Here is a 22,517-nt window from a genome sequence, read left to right as displayed (position 1 = left end):
CTGCCATAATGCTCAAATACGGCCACAAGTTACATGGGGGCTCAGACTCTCCAGGCAACTAGAAATATGGAATTAGAAAGTGAGCAATAGAGACGTTAATCTGGGAAGAACAGGTTTAAGTACAGTATTTTAGAACAAAAGACTGGACGACTATACTTAGAAACAATACCGAGAAAAGAACAAATGCCCAAGAACTGAGTTTGGAGGGTACTCAAAGTTAGGAGAAAGGAGACAATACAGGTGGTAAACAGAAGAGTAGTGTGCCATGGAAAAGAGGACATCTACCTACACAAAGGGACAATAAACATGGAAACAGGAGAGAGATCAGTGAGTCTGAGAACAGCAACGAGGAAAGATGCTCAGGTCAGGAGCAGGACTTCTGTTAAGCAGTGGGGACAGAGGCCAAAATCAGATGGTTAAGGAAGAAGTGGCAGGAACAGACATCAGAGCAGTGAGTGGAGGTTGCCCAACTTGAGGAGTTTGTCTTAAAATGAGGGGAGAGAAAGGTCACGGATGTGGCTGGGGGGTACAGCTGAAGAGATCCAGCCCTATGAACAAGAAAAGAGCCACAACCTATGAAACATATGCCATCAAACCCATAAACTGACTGCTGACATGGGGGCAAGCCATTAACAACCCATGAACAGGGACTTCCCTGGTGGTCCAGTGGCTGGGACTCCACGCTCCCAGGGCAGGGGTCCCAGGTTCCATCCCTGGTCGGGGAGCTGGATCCCACACGCCACAACTGAGAGTTCGCATGCCACAACTGGAGATCCCATATGCCACAACTAAAGACCCCACATTCCCCAACTAAAAAGATCCCGCATGCCGCAACTAAAACATCCTGCGTGCCGCGGCTGAGACCCAGCACAGCCAAATAAATAAATAAAATGAATGTTTAAAAAAAAATCCACAAACAATACTTTCGGCAAACTTCTAAAAATTTAGCAAATTAAATCACAGCTGAACTGCTTGATGCTATTTGTTTTTTAATTAGTAGACTTTATTTTTTAGAGTAGTTTTATTATTATTATTATTATTTTTTTGCTCGATGCTATCTTAGGTCACATAAAAGAAAGAAATCAAGTCTCCAAGGAAAGCAAAGTTCAAGCATGCAGTGAAACTGGCATCATTAAAGACAGTGTGAATGGATACATTTAAATTTTTAATTTAATCATTTTCTAGGAATTTAATGAAGAACTTTACATATAACCTTCCTCTGCTCTTCACCTCCCTTTGTACTCCCATCCCACCCCCCAAATGTTCCCCTAATTCTGGCCACCAACAAACACCATGAAATGGATTTCACCTGCCTGGGCCTGAATTCTTTTGCACTGAATTATTCTTTCACTCCACAAATATTGACTAAGCCCCTGCTATGCAAAAGCACTGTTCTAGGCACTGTGGATATAGCGGAGAACAAAATCAACAGACAAAAATCCATCCCTCGTAGAGTTTATATTCTGGTGAAGGAGATAGATAATAAAATTGATAAACAGAACAGAGAGTAAGTTAGATGACGTTGAATGCTATAGTGGGATAAAAAGGAGGAAAAGGGGGGAAATGAGCCAAGCAGAGGGTGGTCAAGAAAGGCCTGGCTGGGGGGTGTTATCTGAAGCAGACCTGAAGGAGGTGAGGGGGCAAACCACACAGCTAACTGAGGGGAGAGCACTGCAGGCAGAGCGGACCGCAGGAAAGGCCCCACGGCAGGAGCATGCCTGACGCCCGGAGTGCTGGAAGAACAGCAAAGATGCCAGAGGGACTGAGGCAGAGGAGTGGGAGGAGCGGATGACAGGAGAGATCATGGGGACCTTGCAGCCACTGTCAGGGCTCCAGCCATCCTCAGGATGACAGGAAGCCATCGGAGGAGCTGGAACACAAGGACAAATGCCTTGACAAACTGGCTCGGACTGAGATTTTGAGAACTATGCTTTTTGCAGTAAAAAAGCACAGGGAGACCAGTTGCAAAGCTACTGAAATGATGGCTTTAGACCAGGGTGATAACAGTGGCAGGGGTGAGAAGAGGCTGACTTGCATTTATATTTTGAAGACAGAGCCAAGAGGAATGCTGAAGTGTGTGGGACTGAGAGAAAGAGAGGTATATAGAAATACTCCAAGATTTTTGGCACGAGCATTTGGCTGGAATGATGGAACTGCCATTAAACTGAGAGGGTCAGCTTGTAGGTGGGCACAGAAGGGGGAGAACGGAGCTCCATTTGGGACTTGTAACGTTTGAGATGCTGTTTAGACATCCAAGTGGAGACATCAGAAGGCAGTGAGGTATAACCGTCTGGGTTCTAGGAGAGACTATCGCTTGTGGACACTCAACCATCATGGGTCATTGCTTGCTGATGAAACCACACATAGACATGAAAACAAAAGTCTACATGAACACACTTAGCACTGGCACTATTCTCAGGGAGCTTACTGTTTGGGGAGGCAAAGCACGCACGAAGACAGCACACATGGGGCCCGAGAACTTACTGGAACACTGGAACGACTCTTTCCCCAGGAGCGTTTTATCACAAACCGAACACTGCAGAGCCCCAGAGAATGTTCCAGGGACAAACTGATGTCGACTCAGTTTCTCTTTGTCTTTGGCATCCTTGCCTTTTGTCTTTAGATGTGGCAGCAGCAGCAAAGTGGGGAGAAAAGAGAAATGGTCAGAGCCAATCGGCTTACAGAAGTCATACAAAGTCTCTACCTGTTCTATCAGGACAGAAGGGCCACACATCAAGAAGTATGATAATGTCAAAATGTAACAGCACCCAGGATGAAGTGGTCTCAGTATTTTCAATGACTTGGACAATACCCCATAAGAAATATGGAGGTTTTTAAATATGTGTGTACAAAACCTAAGGTAAATGATTTTAAAGGGAAAGTGGAAACTATACTAATCATTCAGAAACTGAGCATCTACGCGTTATAGACGATAGGCATAAAACCTTAATTACCTTAGATTTATTCCGAGGGCTGGTCATCCTGTTCATGAGGAAGCTGAAAGTTCGGCTCACTTTGTATTTTTCAGACTCTGATTTGGCAGGTATGATGTATTTATCCCATTCTTCTTCCTGAATTCTACAAAAAAGAATCTGTTATCACAGCTTATAAAACTTACCAGAGGGAGCAAAAGAGAGCAGTCATACATATGTGTGTGTATGTATGTGCGTATGCATACAAACACACAGATGTATTTTGTAGATATTATTTTTACACATATATATTTTTCAGGCTTTAATGGTTATTCTAAAGATAAGGATAGAAACTATTAAAAAATATATCTTATAGATGAATAGGTGGGTAAGTGTATGATAAAGCAACTATCTCACAATGTTAACACTTACAGAATCTAAGTGGTGGAAATAGGTATGCTAATATATAATTCTTTCAGCTTTTCTGCACACTTTAAAATTTTCATATTAAAATATTAGAGAAATAAAGGAAATCTTACACTTATAATTTTACTCTGAAAACATTCATCTCCCTGTTTACTACGCTAATAGAATTTTCTTAGCACATAGAAGCCAAATAACCAACGACATCAAACTGGATTTTATTTATTTTTGGAACAGAGATAGTACTCAGCAGACACACATTTCCTTTGTCAATACAGCCTGAGAAACAGACTGTCTGCCTCATGGTTCCATCTCTCCCACTCAATCAGGCTATTTGCAATCTGAGACTCTATAAGTTGTAAAGGAGAGAACATTGTGGAAATTCCCCCAAAATAAGAGGCAAGTTAGAGGTAATTGTACCCCACCTGTGAACACACTGAACATCACTGATTTTCCTCTAATCCACAGAATCATTCTTTAGGGAAAAAAAAGTCCCAGCTATGAAGAGGAAATTTCCCTGGAACTTTTATATTTCCCCTAGAACTTTCTCTGATGGTCTTGTATTCTAATATTATTACAAAGAGAGAAAGAAAGAGTGAATATATTAAAGACCAACAAAAGTATCATGTCAAACCAGATAACACTTCTGTAGACAATTTCCAAAATGAACATTTCATAACCCATGTCTCTCCTATCCCTCAAACTTCTCACTTGTCAGCATTAGTGGCTAATACATTCATCTCTGGGAAATACCTTCAAAAGCAATCATACTATTGATATGCACCAAAATACATATGATTACATTTTACAAAAATGACTTAAAAGACAACTTCTAGGACTTCAGGTTTTCTCATCTGATCAAAGACTAAGTTATTTCTAAGGCCCTTTCTCACGCTTAAATATAATAAGTACCCAACTGGTACATATTAATCAAAACTAAGTTATTTGACCTCTATATTAGATAATTGAGAGTTCAAACCTCAATGAATGCATTTAGCATAAATAGTAAATTACTTCAGAGCTACTTCTTGGTCACGCAGGTATAGTCAGGACAGTGGGTGTCCTGCCACTCAAACCCTGCACAGTTCATGAAATTGGGTTTGCTACTGAGAGCAAACAGTTGAAAAAGTGAGAAAGGAAAGATGGAAAACACAAGTGAAAGTGCCCTACACTACTCAGAATAACACAAGGAACTTAGACCCTCTTATTTCCTTTCTACTTCCACAGCCACCTCCTTAGATAACTCACTGGTTAATATATCTGTAAATTTCCATACCTCTTGTGTCTTAAGCATCCTAATTTGCAAAACTCGTGGAATAATATTCAACAGGCTCACTTTTGGAATGGGGACAAAAGCACACTTGACAGCTGAGAAAGAATCCTCTCTGGAACACTTTTTGGGACCCCACCAAGGCCACCCAATGTCTAAGAGAAGAAAAATATGGGAAGGAAACCTAAATCTCAGAATTGAAGAATGATAAGGTCAATGTGATTTCTGAGGTGAAGAAGTCCTCTCCCCTACTTCCCAGCAGGAACACAACTACACTCTCTCAAATGAAAGAAAATGAGTTCCTGTTTACCAGACTCTACTCCCAACTCCCTATGCTACAGAAGACTGTATCAAGAACAATGTTACAGCTTTGATTTAAAACCTACAGATGCACTGCAATTTATTAAAAAAAAAAAAAAGACATAAAATCATACCACTTAATCTTTAATTCCAAAGGTTGATAAGAACCGAGATGACAAAGTAAACAAAACAAAACAAACAAACAAAAAAACTGAAATACTAAATATTAAAAACTGTGAATCATCTAACCTGGTAGACACGTGACTATCATAGACATGACCCACTTTCAGATTATGATGATGGGAAACACAGTGTAACTTCTGGGCAGATGTAGAAGGTTGGTTGATTCCATGTTTCAAATCTAATTTAACTATGTGGCATTCACTTACGTAAAAATTAGGTACTTTAGAGAAGAACTCAGAAGGGAAAAAGCCTCAACTGATTTCACAACAGAATGTAAACAGCTTTTCAATTTATAAGAATCTGGAAAAATTTAAACTCTTTCAACATCCCAGAACAAGAATGCCTAACTCTATTATCAATTTGATGACCAATGGAATTACCCACAATAAAGTTTTACAAGCCCCAGTCTTCAGAGATTCTTGGCATTACCTTTCCAATAGGTAAACAGATATTTTAAGTATCTTAGTAATATGGATATAGCCTCAATATCTTAATCCTTAACCTATTATATCTATAACCTATTTTTTACAAGAACTGGGCATCTAAGTATTTAAAAAGCTCCAACTATCCAAACTGAAAATTGACACAGGTGAAACTTCAACTTTGAACAGCCAGATGTTCATTTTTTAAAAAAAATAAAAGGTAACAGATGTATCAGATTTAAGATAGATGGTGGCAATAAAATAACTGAGTTGTACCATATAATCCTAAGAAGATGGGATAGATGAAGTGCCTGCTCCTATAGGAATGAGCCTACAAGGTCTGGAGTGAGCCCCCCTTTCAGCTGGCTGCACTCTTTTCCAGAAACGAAGTGATCAACATAAATAAGGGAATTCCAAAGAAGGCAAACCCCCAAGTAAATGTCTATAGCATGACCAAAGCAAAGCAGTAGGTCTAGCCAGGGACCTTACTGGTGTATCCAACAAGGTGTCAGGAACATAGTAGGGGAGATGGAATATCTACTCTACTAGATACACCAGGGGATATCACTAAGAAAGTCAGATGCTTTCGGGATGCAGACCAAAGACAGACCCAAGAACAGGAAAAAAAAAACAAGAATGAGGGATATGAGAGAAATATTCATCCCATCCAATACATCCCTATACATCTCATCCAAGTTAACACATTTTATAGGCTAATATTTAACCAGTTCTGACACTGGCTCTTCCAGTCTTAAATCCCTCTGCTAATAGAAAATATTTTTGATTTTAAAAAAATCCTGGGCTTCCCTGGTGGCGCAGTGGTTAAGAATCTGCCTGCCAATGCAGAGGACACGGGTTCGAGCCCTGGTCTGGGAAGATCCCACATGCCGCGGAGCAACTAAGCCCGTGAGCCACAACTACTGAGCCTGCGCATGTAGAGCCTGTGCTCCACAACAAGAGAGGCCACGACAATGAGAAGCCCGCGCACCGCGATGAAGAGTAGCCCCCGCTCGCCGCAACTAGAGAAAGCCTGCGCACAGAAACGAAGACCCAACACAGTCAAAAATAAATAAATAAATAAATTTATTAAAAAAAAAAAAATCCTTACAATCAGTCTATTACTTCTCCAATTGTTAAAAAGATGGCAAGGATAAGACTTCTAACCAGAACGATGACCAGGATGATGAACAAATTCCAGAATTAGTCAACAAATCGCTTAAATGAAGTAATAAACGTAAGCAGCTTAAAACAGTGCCAGGCACATAAAAACACCCAACAACGGTCAGTTACTGCTGCTCCCGCTGTCACCATCATCATTGTCCTGATGTCCTTTCATCAGCAGCTTATTCTTAAAGGGCATTCTTAGTCTTCCTCTGTTTTATCGTTTCAGAGTTTCTATTCTGGGCTCCAAAAAATAGAAATGAGCAAAAGGAGATTTTTTTTTCCTTCTTCTTCATACTTTCAGTCCAAGATTTAAAGCAAAATAAGCCCTCTTGATCTATATAGTAAAAGGTTTCAGAGTTTGAGCATTAATAGCACCCAAATCAAAACCATTTTCCTCCTTTTCCCATGGTCTCTCAAAGCCAAGCATTTATGCCATTTCTGACATAACCCCAGGGCTATTTCACAGTGTGATTCACGAGCAGTTAGTTTCTCAAGACCAACAGAGCGCAGCAATCCAGCCTGCTCGCTAGTCAGCTGCCCAAGCTTTACTCTAAGGACAGTTTTACCTTCTAGGGAAAAGAGCAGCTTAGGCCTACAGCTTTCAAATCTTCATATTAATCAGAAAACTAATAATGCTCAAAGTACTTTCTGCATCACTTATTCTTTGTTTCACACTTAACACTTCTAAGTGATACTCTACAAGCACAGACAGCAGAGATGTTTAGGCACTTTCTAAAACTGACCCCAGGGGTCTGTTACCACAATAACAGACCTGTCATAGTGGACAGACCTAGTGAGAACCTGATACCTTTCTAAAGCAGGTGGTCTCACACTGCTTCCCATGGTGCTGTACACTGGAAGTGTTTAGCTTTGAAAATAACCTCAGACTACTCTGTCCCCAGTCCTGAGGCCTGTTCATCTGGGGACTGAAAGGAACAGCTGGCAAACCTACACCCATACAGATCACAAAGGGTACAAAGGATTCAGGCAGGCTCATTAGGCAGAAACCTCTCACAAACTATTGAACAGGTATCAAAAATGATGTGCAAACATTTCCAAAGATGGATCAAGCAGTCCCTCAGGAAATCTGGAAGGGTTAAAATACCTTTTTTCTCTTGGTGGCTCCGGTAAGCTGTAAGCTCTTTGCTCTACAAGACACAGAACAATAAAATGAAAACGAAGGCAGACAAACTAGCAGTCGTGTGTTAGTCTGAAGTGCACACACTCAACTGTACATTATCATTACACATACCACCAGTTAGAAGATAATGAAAAAAGTCGTTTTATATAACTAGGGCATTGCTCTGGATATTTTTATCACTTTCCCTAATTTGGAGAGAATGGGGAGGAGGCCAACACAGGGAAACATTTAATGAATTTGTGAACTAAGTTAGCATCAGCAAGGGGCAGCAAACATTTTCAGAAATGCAGAAAATCAGTTCTATGTTTCTGGATATTTCTCACCAGAGCTTCATCCCTTATTCGTAACACTAATTCCCCAAGGTACAGAATCAATAAATATCTTAGCGGCTTTTTAGCAAAGCTTAAAAGAAAAGTCTTGAAGGCCAGCATTAAGGAAGAGTCCATTTTAATGTAGCTGTAATGCCTTTACAGAGCAGGCAGTTCGGAGATGTGCTTTGTGGCCCATGAGAAAGGGAGAGCCCCTCCTCCATTGGACTGGGGTGGCGGGGTAGAAGGGACAGGCTCATGCAAGCAGAGTAGCGCCATCTTGTTTCCCAAACCGGAGTACTTACTACAGGGATGGAGCAGAGACACTGATTTAGACAGTGAGAGAGACTGAAGGAGGGAACGGCCACTGTGGAGCGCACCATCTACAGAGCAGGGACAAATCCTTTACCGTTACAATCCGGAAGAGTGAAGAGGCAAAACTAGGTTGCAAAGGGAGATGGGCCAGATACATACAGAGGAAAACTAATGAATACATATCTCCTGAAATGGGGAAATATCAATGTTGAACCCAAGACTATCTTGTAGGTAACAGAAAACCTACTCTGAAGAATTCGAAGACCTTTATTTTATTGCCATTAAATATTCTTCAAATTAAGTCATGGGCAGAAATCATTATCCTTTTTGTGTACAGACTGAGGTGTCAGGAGAATAAGCCATATATCCAAAATAATCAAGCTAATAAAGTAACAGAATCGGACTCAGACAACTGGACAAAGTCTAATAGGATTCCATCCATCAGTGCACAATAATTTTCAAAAGTACATTCACTTCACTCCTCAAATTTTTAAATGTAGAGCACTTTTGTCCATCTTGGTGATGCTGTAATTATCATTTCAACATGGAGAATATTCCTTTCTATCTAAATCCATGATGTACCCAAGGGAAATATAGGATTGGATTTTGTTTTATATATAAAAAGCATTAAATAATAAAGTTGCCACCATTGTACTCTTGGCCCCCCAAAAACAACAACAACAAAAGCATGATAAATGATCATAAGTAACCCTCTGAAAGTGACAAGAAAGAGAGAACATCACAAATAAGTATAAAAAGGACTGAAAGACTATCCTGTCTCTGTATATCTGTATTATATCAATGGCTCATTTACGGGAATTTTCCACTGAGAAAGGAAGACTTGGACTCTGTTCAAATAGAAAAAAATTTTAGAACTATTCAAAACTCACTGAGAGAGGATTTATAACAACACAAATGTCAATTTACCTCTGATTAAGCAGATTAAACAATGACACATTAGAATACATCTTTGAAGTAGTCAAGCTTTCACACCTGTGCTTTGATCACACACACACAGTTAAAATTATTTTTTCTTCCTTAAGAGCTAATTTATTCTTCACAGTCCTATGATTTTGACTGACCTAAATGATATCAATCCAAATGTTTGCTACCGTAGAGGAATATCCATTGGAATTTTTGTACATTTAGTGTGTAGCCTCAACCTAAATTGCCTGTTTGTAATTCTTACCTCCTGGAGAGTGTCAAACTTCATTCAATAGCCCTATTTTTAAACATACTGTCTAAGACAAGCTTTTATTCACAGAAAAAACAAAGGAATTGATTTCAGCTTTTTATTCTCTCTAATTCAAATGCGAAGATTTAAGGAATGTATGTAAAGCAAAAATACCCTCCCTTATTCATTAAAGAATTCATAAATCAGGGCTCTTTCCCCTTATAAACTATCCATTTTTCTCTCAGTCGTCTGAGATTTCGAACATCAGAACTGTCGGAATTTAATAATCAGAGATACTACAGATATAAAGGCAAAGGCACCATTTTGCACACTGCACAGAAGACTTAAAAGTGTTTTCCAAATAGTTACAGTACAAAGTTAATTCACCATCTCTAAGACTATCAGTGAAAAGGTGTCAAAGCTGCCATTAAAAGGAATCCCAACCTAAACTAAGGTTAGGGAGACCTGGAGAGCCTAGAAAGACTTATGATATTGAAAAAACATCCAGGGCAAATTCAATCCTCTTCTACTCCTGTCCCCTCAAGGTAGTTGTCTCCTTTCTTTCTCTTGGTCCTTTCTCTCCATCTTCCCATTCTAAAAATCAAAACTGACATTTATTATCAGTCCTGTTTTCTCTTTCTCCAAAAAGACATCCCAGAAAGAAAAAGGAAAAAAAATGCCTTGTAACACTTCTTTTGTATTTTATGTATTTTTGTCTGCTACATTCATTCAACAAATATTGATTGAACATCGCCAAACATGAGACATTGTTTTAGGATGGCAGGTCCAAGCACAAAGATTATGCTTTCACTGTTGTCCCACATGGCATAAGGATGCAAAAGAATGGCAATGTAACAAAGCAAGAATAAGAAAAAAGGAAGGGAAAAGAAGGAGTAAAATAAATCCTATTTTAAATATTCTATGCTGGGAAATTGAGAATACTTAAGCACATCTCTCACTTTCTGAGTCTTCTAAGGCTCTTAAGGATAATAGACAAAAAAAGGCATTATCTAATACATTGACAAAAAATTTGTTATAATGCTATATATTACAGATTGACATTAATAATTCCAAATACAGCTTTAAATGTAATTATTACATAACATATGGTACACAGAAAGTGTTAAATAATTACATTCCAGAATTAAGTTGAAAATTGGGGTAGTGGCTAAGAAGGGCTACAAGGGCAGCTCTGAGTTGCCACAATTGTTCTATTTATTGATCTCAATTCACTTTTGAAAATTCATCAAGCTATATGCTTATAATATGCACCCCTTTCTTTAGGTATACTATATTTCAATTAAAATTTTATTGTATAAAAATTGTATTTCTGATTGCTTACATTGGCCACAAAAAAAATGTTTGAGATATATTTACTTGTGTTTCAAGTATGTTCGGTTATTTTAACTTTCTAAAGTCCTTTGTTAAATAAAGAAATGAAGACAATCCATTTTGCAATGCTTTTGCAACTGTGAGGAATTGGATTATTTCAGCAATTTATATGTAGGACAAAAGTAACTTTTATAATTTCCTTAAAATTCTCTAAAGCCCTCACAATAAAGAACCTAGAATAAATCGTAGTTTACACTGTCCTTGAGGAAAACATTTTATTCAAAAAAAATAAGGCAACAGAGAGGTGTGTACATATCTGTGATTTCATCAAAATCAAATTTATACCTTGTCTGATATCCAATGAGAAAAGGATTTTGCTAAGCTTAGAAAAATCAGTAGTGAAAATGAAATTGAAAATACTTGCCTGCTGCTCTTATATACTTTATGCACTTTTACTAACTGAAAATCCACTCTAGAAAAGAATGCTTTCACAGCCAAATGGTAACTAATGCTTACCTTCAGCTGAATTGCACACTGTAAAGTCACGGATCAATCGAGTTTTTCCTAAAGAAATTTTGGGTGATGAGCAGGAATAAGAACGTGAGCGGACTCCAGAAAACAATGATTCCTAAAAGAAATCATAACGAAGTTTAAAAAAAATTATATGGAAGACTTGAAAGTATGTGTTCATCATCAATGTTACTAAATCAGAACCTTTAAAAAAAAGATTCAACTTGAACATTTCTGAGGTAATCTTATTAATGATTTGTTTCTGTTCACGTCTCACAACTTTAAAAATGTTATTGTCTTTTTAATGCTTTAGTAAACTTGAGCTTTTGGGAATAGTTTCTATATGCTAGTTATATATACTATATATATAGTTTCTATATTTCCTATATACTTTAGGATACAATCATGACATTCCAACCATGTTGGTTAAAAGCGAAAAATCAAGTCACATGACTTTCTCTGCGTATTCAACGAGTTGGACTTTTTTTTTTAACCTGAGTTGTCACTTATTTTTGTTACTTTAAACTGTAGCATTTAAGCAAAATTCCATATTAACTGAGATCTCTATACATAATTATTAGAAGGTAGAGGAACAGTCACCTAAAATGACAAGTTTTTAAAAGTTCCTAATGGCTATTTAAGTTTGTAATGTTAGCTGCAGCCTCCAGGAAAGAATGCATCAGGTCATTACACAAATGCTTCTAGTCTGTGCTCATCTTTCAACAGACCTTCCATCCAGCACTTCCTGGGATTTTGCTTGAATTATCACTTATTTATATATGTTCAACTTTGTTTCTTTTAAATGACCTGCTATTTTTCTCCTGTTTTCCCAATTACCTATTATTTCTATTATTATATTGGCAACATATATGAAAAATGCAAGATGGATAGATAATTTAAAAAATGCTTTTCTTACATGTTCTAGAAAATTTAAATGAATACACAATAGAATGCCACTAAAGCCATTTATGGCACCCAAATCCCATCCAACAGAGGCCTAGTGGCCTTAGGATTGATGCCCACCCCCATCCATTCTTAAGATACCACTTAAGGTTACAGGTGAAAGAAAGTGGTGCAAAATGTGTTACTAAACTTAAGCCATCAGCAACTCTCCTTCTCACAAGCACTGTTCTCTTCTTCTACCTAAGTGAAAGCACATGGTTGCCCTAGGCTTACGGCTTAGTTAAAGAGCCTGGAGAAAAGCTGAAAACAGAAGCCTGACCCTGCTTCAAAAGGTCTTAAGCCATGGCCCCCTGACTTACTTATTGGGAAAGACCCAGTGGGCCTGGATGTCAGAAAGGCCAACCCAAGTTGTCCTATAACCCTAACAGTGAGTTGGCCACAAAGGGCCCTAGCCAAGTACCACCCTCTGCATTTAAGTCATGCATGGTAATCATTTTTCATAACAGGACTTTGAAAATTATCCAGAATTCTTTGGCAAAAAGTTACACAGGGTAATTACAGAGGCAAGGCAAGACATATTTTATAGGACAGATTTCTTCTTAAAAGTGAACAGCATGGAACTGTTTCACAAAGAATTACTTTTCATTCCAAGTAATGATGAATTTTTCACAGTTCCATTCAAAATGCAAATCTGAGAAGTAGCTACATTAACAACCATACCTATTTCTTATTATCCAGAAATATCACATGACCTTTAGGTTCAGAAGATTATGACAGCTCTACAGAACTCAGAGCTGGGGGAAGACGATTCAGGATCTGGGGTCAGAAGGCCTAGATTTGAGTTCTGACTCTATCACCAAGCTTGGGCAACGTGGACATCTAATCTCTCCAGAACTTCAACTGATCAAATATTAAAATAAAAGTACTCCTTATATCCTAGGTGAGTTATGAGAAAATTATACATTTTATATAAAAGCATGTTTTGTATATTGTAGAGAACACTACAAAAATAAAGCATTACCATAACCACCATATGTTTGTGGTATGAGACGTTTGGGCACAGCACACATTGTTTTATAGTAGTAAACTCGATTGAAAAAGAAAACAAGTGAAAAAAAAAAAAAAAAAGAAAACAAGTGGACAACAGAAATCAAAATGAAAACATAGGTCCAAACAGAAAAGGGCTTTCTCTGAAAGACTGGAAGAGTTTAGTCTTTTAAAAAACCACAACAAAATGAAATTCCAATGCGAAAATGCCAATGACAGAAAAGCTGTCTCCTGTGGAAAAACTGACAGTCTATGTATGGTGTTCCAGATGAGTTCATGCAGCCAGGAACGCTCAACAAATGTCACCTCTGCCTTAGCAATATTATTTACCTTAACACGAGTGCCAAGTAAAATTTTATGCGTGCAAAACAAGTTTGATCATTTAAACTCACTTCATACTACCAGCTTTTCTCCCATTGCTTAAGGGGTGATGGCAGAAATCACAGTATAAAATGGTAAAATTTTCCAAGTATGTGAAAGATTATCTGTATTGGTGGTGATTCATGAAAACAAATCAGCCATTGTAAGTAAGGACTATACACATTAGAGTGGGAGAGAGTAAAAAGACAAGCTCAGGCAGCTCATGGGGTCTTCAAAAAGAAAAAGTTTACACATGTGACCGTAACATAATTTGTCTTTCAGAGATGGGTGGATTTAGACAACATATTTTTCAGGCTTACGATAAACCAAATTAATACCAATAAGAATACCTTTAGCTGCAGGCTACTTGATAAAGAAAGTGATTCAGTCCTGGAGATATTAAAATCTGGTTCAGTGTTGGTCTCAAAAGAGTCCAATTCATCCCCACTAGGAATGCCAGTTCTCGAGGAACTCTGAGACACTGGAGTGTAGCAAATGCGCGACCGCTCGGAATGCCCCTCTCCTTCACTGTCAGCATCCAGAGCATCAAGGCTGGAACTGGATGGAGAACAAAGTAAACAAACAACTAAATCACCAAGTAAGACAGAGCCATGGGTTTCTTTTTTTTTTTTTTGGCTGCGTTGGGTCTTTGTTGCTGCGCATGGGCTTTCTCTAGTTGCGGCGAGCGGGGGCTACCCTTCCTTGTGGTGTGCGGGCTTCTCACTGCAGTGGCTTCTCTTGTTGCGGAGCGTGGGCTCTAGGCATGCGGGCTTCAGTAGTTGCAGCACGCAGGCTCAGTAGTTGTAGCTCGTGGGCTCTAGAGCGCAGGTTCAGCAGTTGTGGCACACAGCCTTAGTTGCTCCACGGCATGTGGGATCTTCCCGGACCAGGACTCAAACCTGTGTCCCCTGCACTGGCAGGCGGATACTTAACCACTGTGCCACCAGGGAAGTCCCGAGCCATGGGTTTCTATTCTCTGAATTCAGATTTTCTCATTGGCGTCAGCTGCAATGGGCACCCATTTAATATCTAACAAAATTCATGCTTAAGTGATTTTTATTGTTTTTTTCTCCCCCCAAATAGCCTCTTTTTAAACAAGATTTTATGTTTCCCCAAATGAACATTTCAACCTAGCAAAAGCCATTTCAAGCTCTCTAAGAAACAAAAGCTGGTTCAAGTTAGTACTATCCTCACGATTTTTGCTTTGTAAATATAATTATTACAAGCCCCAAATAGCTACCCTTCAAATATTAAAAACACAGACAAAACAGAGCCACTGAGCTGTCGGGGGGGGGGGGGGGGGCAGGGGAGGGCCTTTGGGGCAATTTGCACGTGAAAAATACCACATGGCATTCCCTCTTTCACCCCTGGACAGCACAGGAGGGTGGAGGCACACGTAAGAAAACAAGGAGAGACGTGCAAAGATCTCATCCCAGAGCTGGTGTCAAGAAATGGGTCAGGCACAAGTCAAGTGAGGTTCCAAATATGTCACATTCAATTATCATTTTTAGAGATTAAAAAAAATTATTCCCATGAAACTTACATGTCAGAAACAGGTGGTGATTCTGCTTATCTACTGCTTTTCTTTCCTCATTTAACTTTGATAACCATAAAATTAAAAGGCAAGAATTTGACCTTGCACATTCCTGGCTCCTTCCATCCATCTACATTTTAAACCACTCAAACTTTGAGGCCGAGAGCTTCCACAGGCATGTTAATGCACAGTGCATTTTAAAATGTATTTTTTCTTTGGTTGTTAACAATTCTGGAGTTAAAATTTTAATAACAACACAATAAACCATCTTGATTTTGAAATACAAAGAACCAGAAACAGACTTCAAATTTGGTTATTTTCCTTAAAAAACCATAGGCTATTTAATGGCCACTGAATCTCAACTTAATAAATTATATGGCATTTGGAACAGAGATCCTACCATATATGTCTCTAATCCAAATACTCAGACTCATCTCTAATCCTTGAGCTATTTCGGGGTCCCTCCTGGGCACCAGCAAACCCAGCAGTAAAGGCCATGATCGTCACCACTGAGGATTTCCAATGTGGGGTTTTCTCCTTGGAGAACTCATTGAGGGCCTCCACCTTGACCTTGAGGAGGAGAGGACAAATTGGAGGTGGACTTCACACTTTAATTCAACTCCTAAAGATGGTGGAGAGCATAAAGTTATTTCTCATAAAAAAAAAAAACTAAAGCTTAGTTAAGAAAACCTTTCTGGTAAATACTGATGCGTTGAGTATTACAGTAATATAACTACAGATATTTTAAGGTGCTATGTAGGTTCCTTAATTCAGTGATAATCTGAGGGCAGAAAGAGACCCGGGGTGGGAGTGGAGGGGAGATTTGCTGATGTCTTGTGCCTCTGCATTTGTCTTTCAACTTGTGATCGCCATACTAATGAAAATTAGTTCAAATGGTTGGCTGCCTACGAGAATATCGTGTTTTAACACAAGCCTTTCCAGTTACTTACAGCATTTCTCCATCACTGTGAATACCCCCTAGAAGTATTTCATTTTATTCTTTATACTATACTTTAAAACATTCCTTTTTCTATTCATTCAAATTGGGCTACTATTTTCCTTTGTTAAGCTATTAAACTAAGGTATTTGGTATCAGTGATAATATTCTTCAGGATTACCTCTAGGTTTCTCATTTTATAACCATTTTTCAAAACCCCATTAGTGGGATATAAAATAGATTCAATAGGTTGTGACCAGAAGTTTCTTTTCAAATAGTACAGAATAGAAAAAAGCAGAATACATAAAATAACATGTGGAATGTAACGTTTGTTTAAATTTTATGTGTGTGTGTGAGGGGAAGGCTCATGGTGTTACAAGGATTTCTTTTTAAAACGAAAAAGAAATTCTTTTTTTCTTTCAAGAATTTCTTTGTAAGACAAAAAAGGTTTAAAAAACGTAAGTTTTAAAACAATTACTTGTCTTTTATCACCAAATTTTTGTTACATAATTTTTTAAAATAAATGTTGCATTGCTTATTCTCCCCTCAGTTTTTATTGTGAGCCCCAAAATTTCTCCTTCATGAGAAGTTCCCAGCCTCTGGGAATAAATTCATTTATTAATGAATTGGGTGCATTTCACTTTGGGTTCATTATCAATTGTTCCTTGTCTTCCACCATGACACCCACTGAAGGGAGGGTCCCATGGCCATCCCAGGGCCAAGATGGAGCTTTCTGGGGAACTCAAGTCCTTTCTCCTCGCTCCTTTATTTTTCAGAGGAGATGGAATGTACAGGAGATAAAGTCAGAAGGGACCATTTTCTCATAGGACATCATCATCCTCTCCTTATTCCCTCCCCCCACACCTGAGTTATGACATTTTTACAGAGGCTTCAAATTACCTTTACTCAAACTGGACAGTTTTTCTTATACTCAAATCCATCTGCAGCAGTGAGATGTTTAAATGTCCCAGAGAAGACCATGATCAGAAAATACAATTTAGATATCCTGTGAATATTTGCATATGCAGTACAGAGAGCCCATCTGTGGCTTTTCCTCCTTTTCGCTAGAGAAGCTCCTATAAAGAACTTATTCACCTCTTGAGATCTGGGTCACAAACTCAACAGATCTTAAAGATCCTGCCAGAATGCATTAATCACATGGTTCAATCTGTCTTTGCAGAGCTCTGTAGAATCTTGCCTTGACCATCAGCCTCTTGTCCCAAGCAGATTTGTGGAGAGCCCAAAATGTCCCATCAGTTCAATTTGCAGCCATGACCATGCAAGTATCTTTAAAACCATAATTCACACAATAAAAATCTAGAGAAAATATTTTATTATTTATGCACCGGACATCACTCTTGGTACCGATATCTGTTAAAGTTTTATAACCTCAAGTTATTGTATATCAGTGCAAAGTGGAGCCCAGTGATTGGCACCCAGTGACTGCTGCTTCCCCTCCCTTTCACTCCTTTCTGATCAATTAAGCCTCTGTAGAATATTCATTCAGATAAATATTTATATACACACATATGTGTGTTCATTCTATTTTCATTTTGATTCATAATTTTATGTGTAAAACTTGACATATAATCAGAGGTCTAAGGCATGAGGAGAAAATAAGCTATTTCCTAAGGAAAGTAGAGAGTATGATAAAACGAAATCAGTAAAAATGGGCCTATTCCCTAAAGAAAACAGACAACAGTATGAATGGATAAGACGTGAATACAAAGGTACAGGGTCACACACACACATACACACACACATATATATAAATATGCACAATCATATCCTATACAATAAAACTATTGTTTTAGTGACATTTTTACACATACAAGAAACAGTGTAAGGTAACTATGTTACAGAGCATAAAAATAAAACAAACACCCATGAGCCCACTCAACTTGAAACGAACACTGGCCACATCATTGTTTTATTCCTTCTCATTCTCTACATTGCCCACTCAATGTAACAACTATCTTAAATTTGGGGATTTTTATCCTCTTCATTCTCATTTGTGATTTCCTTATTGCTTAAGCACATTATACATGCCCTATATTAACAGATTGTTTGCTTTTGCAGTTTATAAAAGTGAAATCTAACTGAAGTATTTTGTGGCTCCTTTTTTGTTCCACTTCATGTTTCTAAGTTGCATATGATTATGCATGTAGATGTAGTCGTAGTTAATTCATATTCACTATTGTACGGTATTCCATTGTGTAACTATAGTGTAATTTATCTATTCATTCCCCACCATTTGGGTTATTTCCTACTGCAATAAATAGTCTTACATATGTCTCTTAAGACACAGAAGTAAAACTGCTGGGTCATAACATATATGCGTATCTAACTTTATAAGGAAATGCCAAAGTATTTTCCAAAGTTATTATACAATTTTCACTCCTATGAACTGTACACAGGAGTTTCTATCGTATGCATTTTCACTAAAATATGGTGTTACACTTTAAAATTTTTGCTTATCTAGTAAGTATTAAATGGTATCTCATGGTTTTCCTCTATTATATTTTTGTCACTTTTCTTATGTATCTTACTTTCAAGTCGAGGAATATAAGAACCTAAAAGGGGGCAAATTTTGATGTAGAAATTAAAATGGTGGGGACAATAACAATAAGAAAATAGAATTTTCTAAGTCCTGCTACAAGATTCTTTGATTTTCTACATTTTCCCTCTAGAATGTAGTACCTTACCTTCTTTTCTTTAGATGACTTTGTTCCTTTTCAAATCCACGAAGACCAAAAGAAAGATTCAAACTGGAAGCATATGAACTAGATGGTGACATGAAAGACGGTTGGGCTTCGGTGTGTGATGTGACTTCTGTGTTCTCATTTGGTGGGTACATGCCAGCGCTGGTTTCAGTAGGAAGGATGGGCTTGCTGCTCTGAGGCCCCAGAGTAGAACCCATGGATTCAAGGCAAGTGTTTTCAGTGATTCCCTCTATATTAATATAGTTAATATCCAAATCACCAACCTGGTAGTTGAAAGAAAAATATTTGCTGAGCAAAGAATAAAGTTTTCACAATTTAAAAACCTTCCAACTTATTTATCCTTTTTTGTTTGTTCTTGTTTTTGTTTTGCTTTATGTAAGCAGAGAATTCTTACATGATATATTTTTGTTCACATGGTTGCTATCCCATAATTCACAAAAGGAAGAAGACTGAGCATTTTATAAACTTTATTACAAAACCAGAAACTGACTATGCTTTTAACATTTTATGAACCACTGACTCAAAAGAGGGGAAATGTTTTAAATACCTGAGAGAAAAACTAAAGAGTAGGCATTTTAGCTTATAAAATAGTTTATAGGAATCTGGGTAACCAAGTTAGTGGTGGTCACGTAAATCTGAGTCTCCCAAACAAAAAGAAAACCAAATAAAGCTACATAAGACATATGGATTTAGCATAACTAGAAGACAGATAATGCCCCAAACTTTAAATTACCTGTAAATAATAAACATCAAATCTCAGCAAGAAACCTGTCATATACTTGCCATAAGCCTTTGCATAGAGTAAGGGCAGTCTGGAAAAATCTGCATGGTAGAGAGAACAGGGAGCTAGTGGAGGGCCTAAGACTGATCTAAAATCATCACCAGGAAGAGAAAGTACAGCTTCCTCTGGACAGTGTGAAAAAAAAAGTCCCGGTTGATCAAAGCGCTTGCTCTAAGGAAGGGGCTTAAAAGTACTGGTGATCTGAGGTGGTGGTCATCAAAAGGCATCACTTCTGGGGGAGAAGGCAGTAAAAATGAAGAGAGTAACACCATTTAGAAATAAGACAGTGAAGGGGAAAAGAAGCAAAGGGGGAAATGTAGGGCCCTAAATCAACCACCATCATAATAATAATTTACTAAGGCAAAAACAATCACGGAATGCTAGTGAGTGAGAGTCAAATCAGTAACTGGATATGTACAAAGACTCAAACTATCTCTCCACAAGATACGCAATAATTTTTTTAAAAAATAGTAATTTTACTGAAAAGAAACTTGGTAGATCAAAGATATCACCAGTAATGGGACAAATTATTATCATGTGTCTCCTGATACAATGCACTGAGAAGAACATGACATCACCTCTGTAATATTCCTGCCAATCACACATAACCTGAATCTAATCATGAGGAAGTATAAGTCAAACCAAAATTAAAGGACAGTATAGCAAAAACCAAAACAAGCAAACAAACAACAACCTGGTCTGTATTCTTCAAAATTATCAATGTCATAAAAGACAAAGACTAAGGAACTGTCCCAGATGAAAGGAGACTAAAGAGACACAACAACTAAATGCAAGACATGTTATTGAATTTTCTTTTGCTACAAGGAACATTATTGGGACAATTGACTAAAATTGAATAAGGTCTGTAGACAGCTGATAGTACTGTGTCAATGTTGATTTCCTGATTTTGGTAACCATATGTGCTTAAGTAAGAGAATATCCATGCTTTTAGGAAAATACACCATAAAAGATTGAGGGGTAACGGGGCACCATATATTCAATTTACTCCTAAATGTTTACTATTTATATACATATCATAAGCATTTGCATGTACATACACAGAACACATACTCAGAATAATAAAGTAAAATATGGTAAAATTTGGAGGTTTTTTTGATAAAGAGTATACAAGGATTCTTTGTACTGAATTATGCAGGCTTAAAATGATGTCCAAATTAATTTTTTTGCAAAGTAGTTTACATGACAGAGTAATTTTCAAAGTAGTTTTTGTCATGTGAGTTTCCTCATCAGATAGACTGATAACCTTGAAAATTTATGGGAAACAGCATCGTAAACAAGCTAGCAATCTTTTTAGGCTTCTGTGCCAGGTTGAAGGAGATGAAGAAAATTAGATAAAATTCTTTCCAGATATTGCTAGAAATTATTTTTGATATGCAGATTTTGGACTCCTTATTTTGTCCTTGCTATTCAAACGGACACAGAAACAGTAAAAGAAATGATGTAACTATACTACACCGATATAGTGAACTTTGTGATTTGTATCCAGATTTTGAGTTTTGTTTTCATGGCACAAATTCAGCAATCCTCTTCCTCATTTCAGTTTATCAATCAGGCTGTTCATATTCTTTAAATGTATGATTCACATTATTAAAGCAATACTTCTCTCACTCAAAGTAGTTCCAAACAGAAATTGTATCCTAACTTCATCTTTGGTTTGGGAAGTTTTGCATTTTTAATGTATCTTAAAACATATAAAGACACAGTTTGCCTCCATATAATGTCCAGTCAAGTATAATTTTAGCTACTTGAAGTAAATGGAAGTACTGCAGTATTCACTGAGGCTCAGGACGAAAAAAAAAAAAAAAAAAATATATATATATATATATAAGGACTCAAATGTATTTCATTTAAACGCTGAGAAAATATGGCAACAGAATAAAACCATTAAAATCAGAATGTGGCTAGAGCACAGTAAGTCCAATTACCTTGTATCTTCAAAGACTGTCCCCAGAACTCCCACTTTGTCCTAAACTCTGTGTCTCGCCTAGATTTCTATAACTAGGGCTGACATTCAGCTGCTTTATACCAAAAAAAACTATACCAGTTATTTACAGCTGATGTCCATTCTGCTTTATTGGTTCTTCTGTCATTTTGAATATCATTCCAATCTATGCCATTTATACTATGCATTTAATGTAACAATGTTTCATAACCCAAAGGAAAAAGCAAAGACATTCAACCAATGGGCTGACATTGAGACCTACTAGACAGGAAAAAAGTTTATATCAGAGAAAACAGTGGTAAGTAATAGGGTTCAATATATGCATACTAACAATAACAGTAACAAAGGGTAAAATAGATTATTGCTCAATGAACATCTATATAGTGTTTCTTATGTAGGGATTAGGTTTTAAAGCCAGGGAGTAAAGCAGAAATTGTGTGCTGTCAGAATTACTCTTGAAAATCCCTTAAGTCTCTCATAAATTAGGGCATGCAGAAATTTTCAGATCTATAACTATACTTTAATTTTTATAAATATTAAAATTTGAGGATCACCAAGCTAGAGAAAAGATCAAAGAATAAATCCATATGTAGATGCACATTCAAACCATCTGCCTGTATGAGTTTTAACTCACAAATCTCTATCAGGGAATGGGTGGAGAATTCTAAAGGGTTCCAGCTTCCCTACAACATGACACCATTCTGTTTTAATATTAAAGCTCTATAACCTAAGTACACGTTAACAGGTATGTTGTGAGGATTAAGCAAGTAATTTATGTGACAGCTTCACATGGGGCTGGCATCAAGCTCTGGCTC

General features: G+C 37.5%; 1 protein-coding gene across 1 annotated transcript in view; it reads right to left on the bottom strand.

The window, feature by feature from the left end:
• ARHGEF28 (Rho guanine nucleotide exchange factor 28) overlaps nt 1-22,517 on the bottom strand; it is a 316,101-nt gene that overhangs the window by 90,160 nt on the left and 203,424 nt on the right. The window contains 6 exon segments of the mRNA XM_059916571.1: nt 2,485-2,617; nt 2,955-3,078; nt 7,780-7,822; nt 11,461-11,572; nt 14,115-14,322; nt 18,941-19,221. Of these exon segments, the coding sequence (XP_059772554.1) occupies nt 2,485-2,617; nt 2,955-3,078; nt 7,780-7,822; nt 11,461-11,572; nt 14,115-14,322; nt 18,941-19,221 (901 nt within the window).

This window comes from Balaenoptera ricei, chromosome 3, assembly GCF_028023285.1.
Source record: "Balaenoptera ricei isolate mBalRic1 chromosome 3, mBalRic1.hap2, whole genome shotgun sequence".
In the NCBI taxonomy this organism is placed as follows: domain Eukaryota; kingdom Metazoa; phylum Chordata; class Mammalia; order Artiodactyla; family Balaenopteridae; genus Balaenoptera; species Balaenoptera ricei.
The sequence above is the reverse complement of the archived record's forward strand: the minus strand, read 5'-3'. Positions and strand labels throughout refer to the sequence as shown.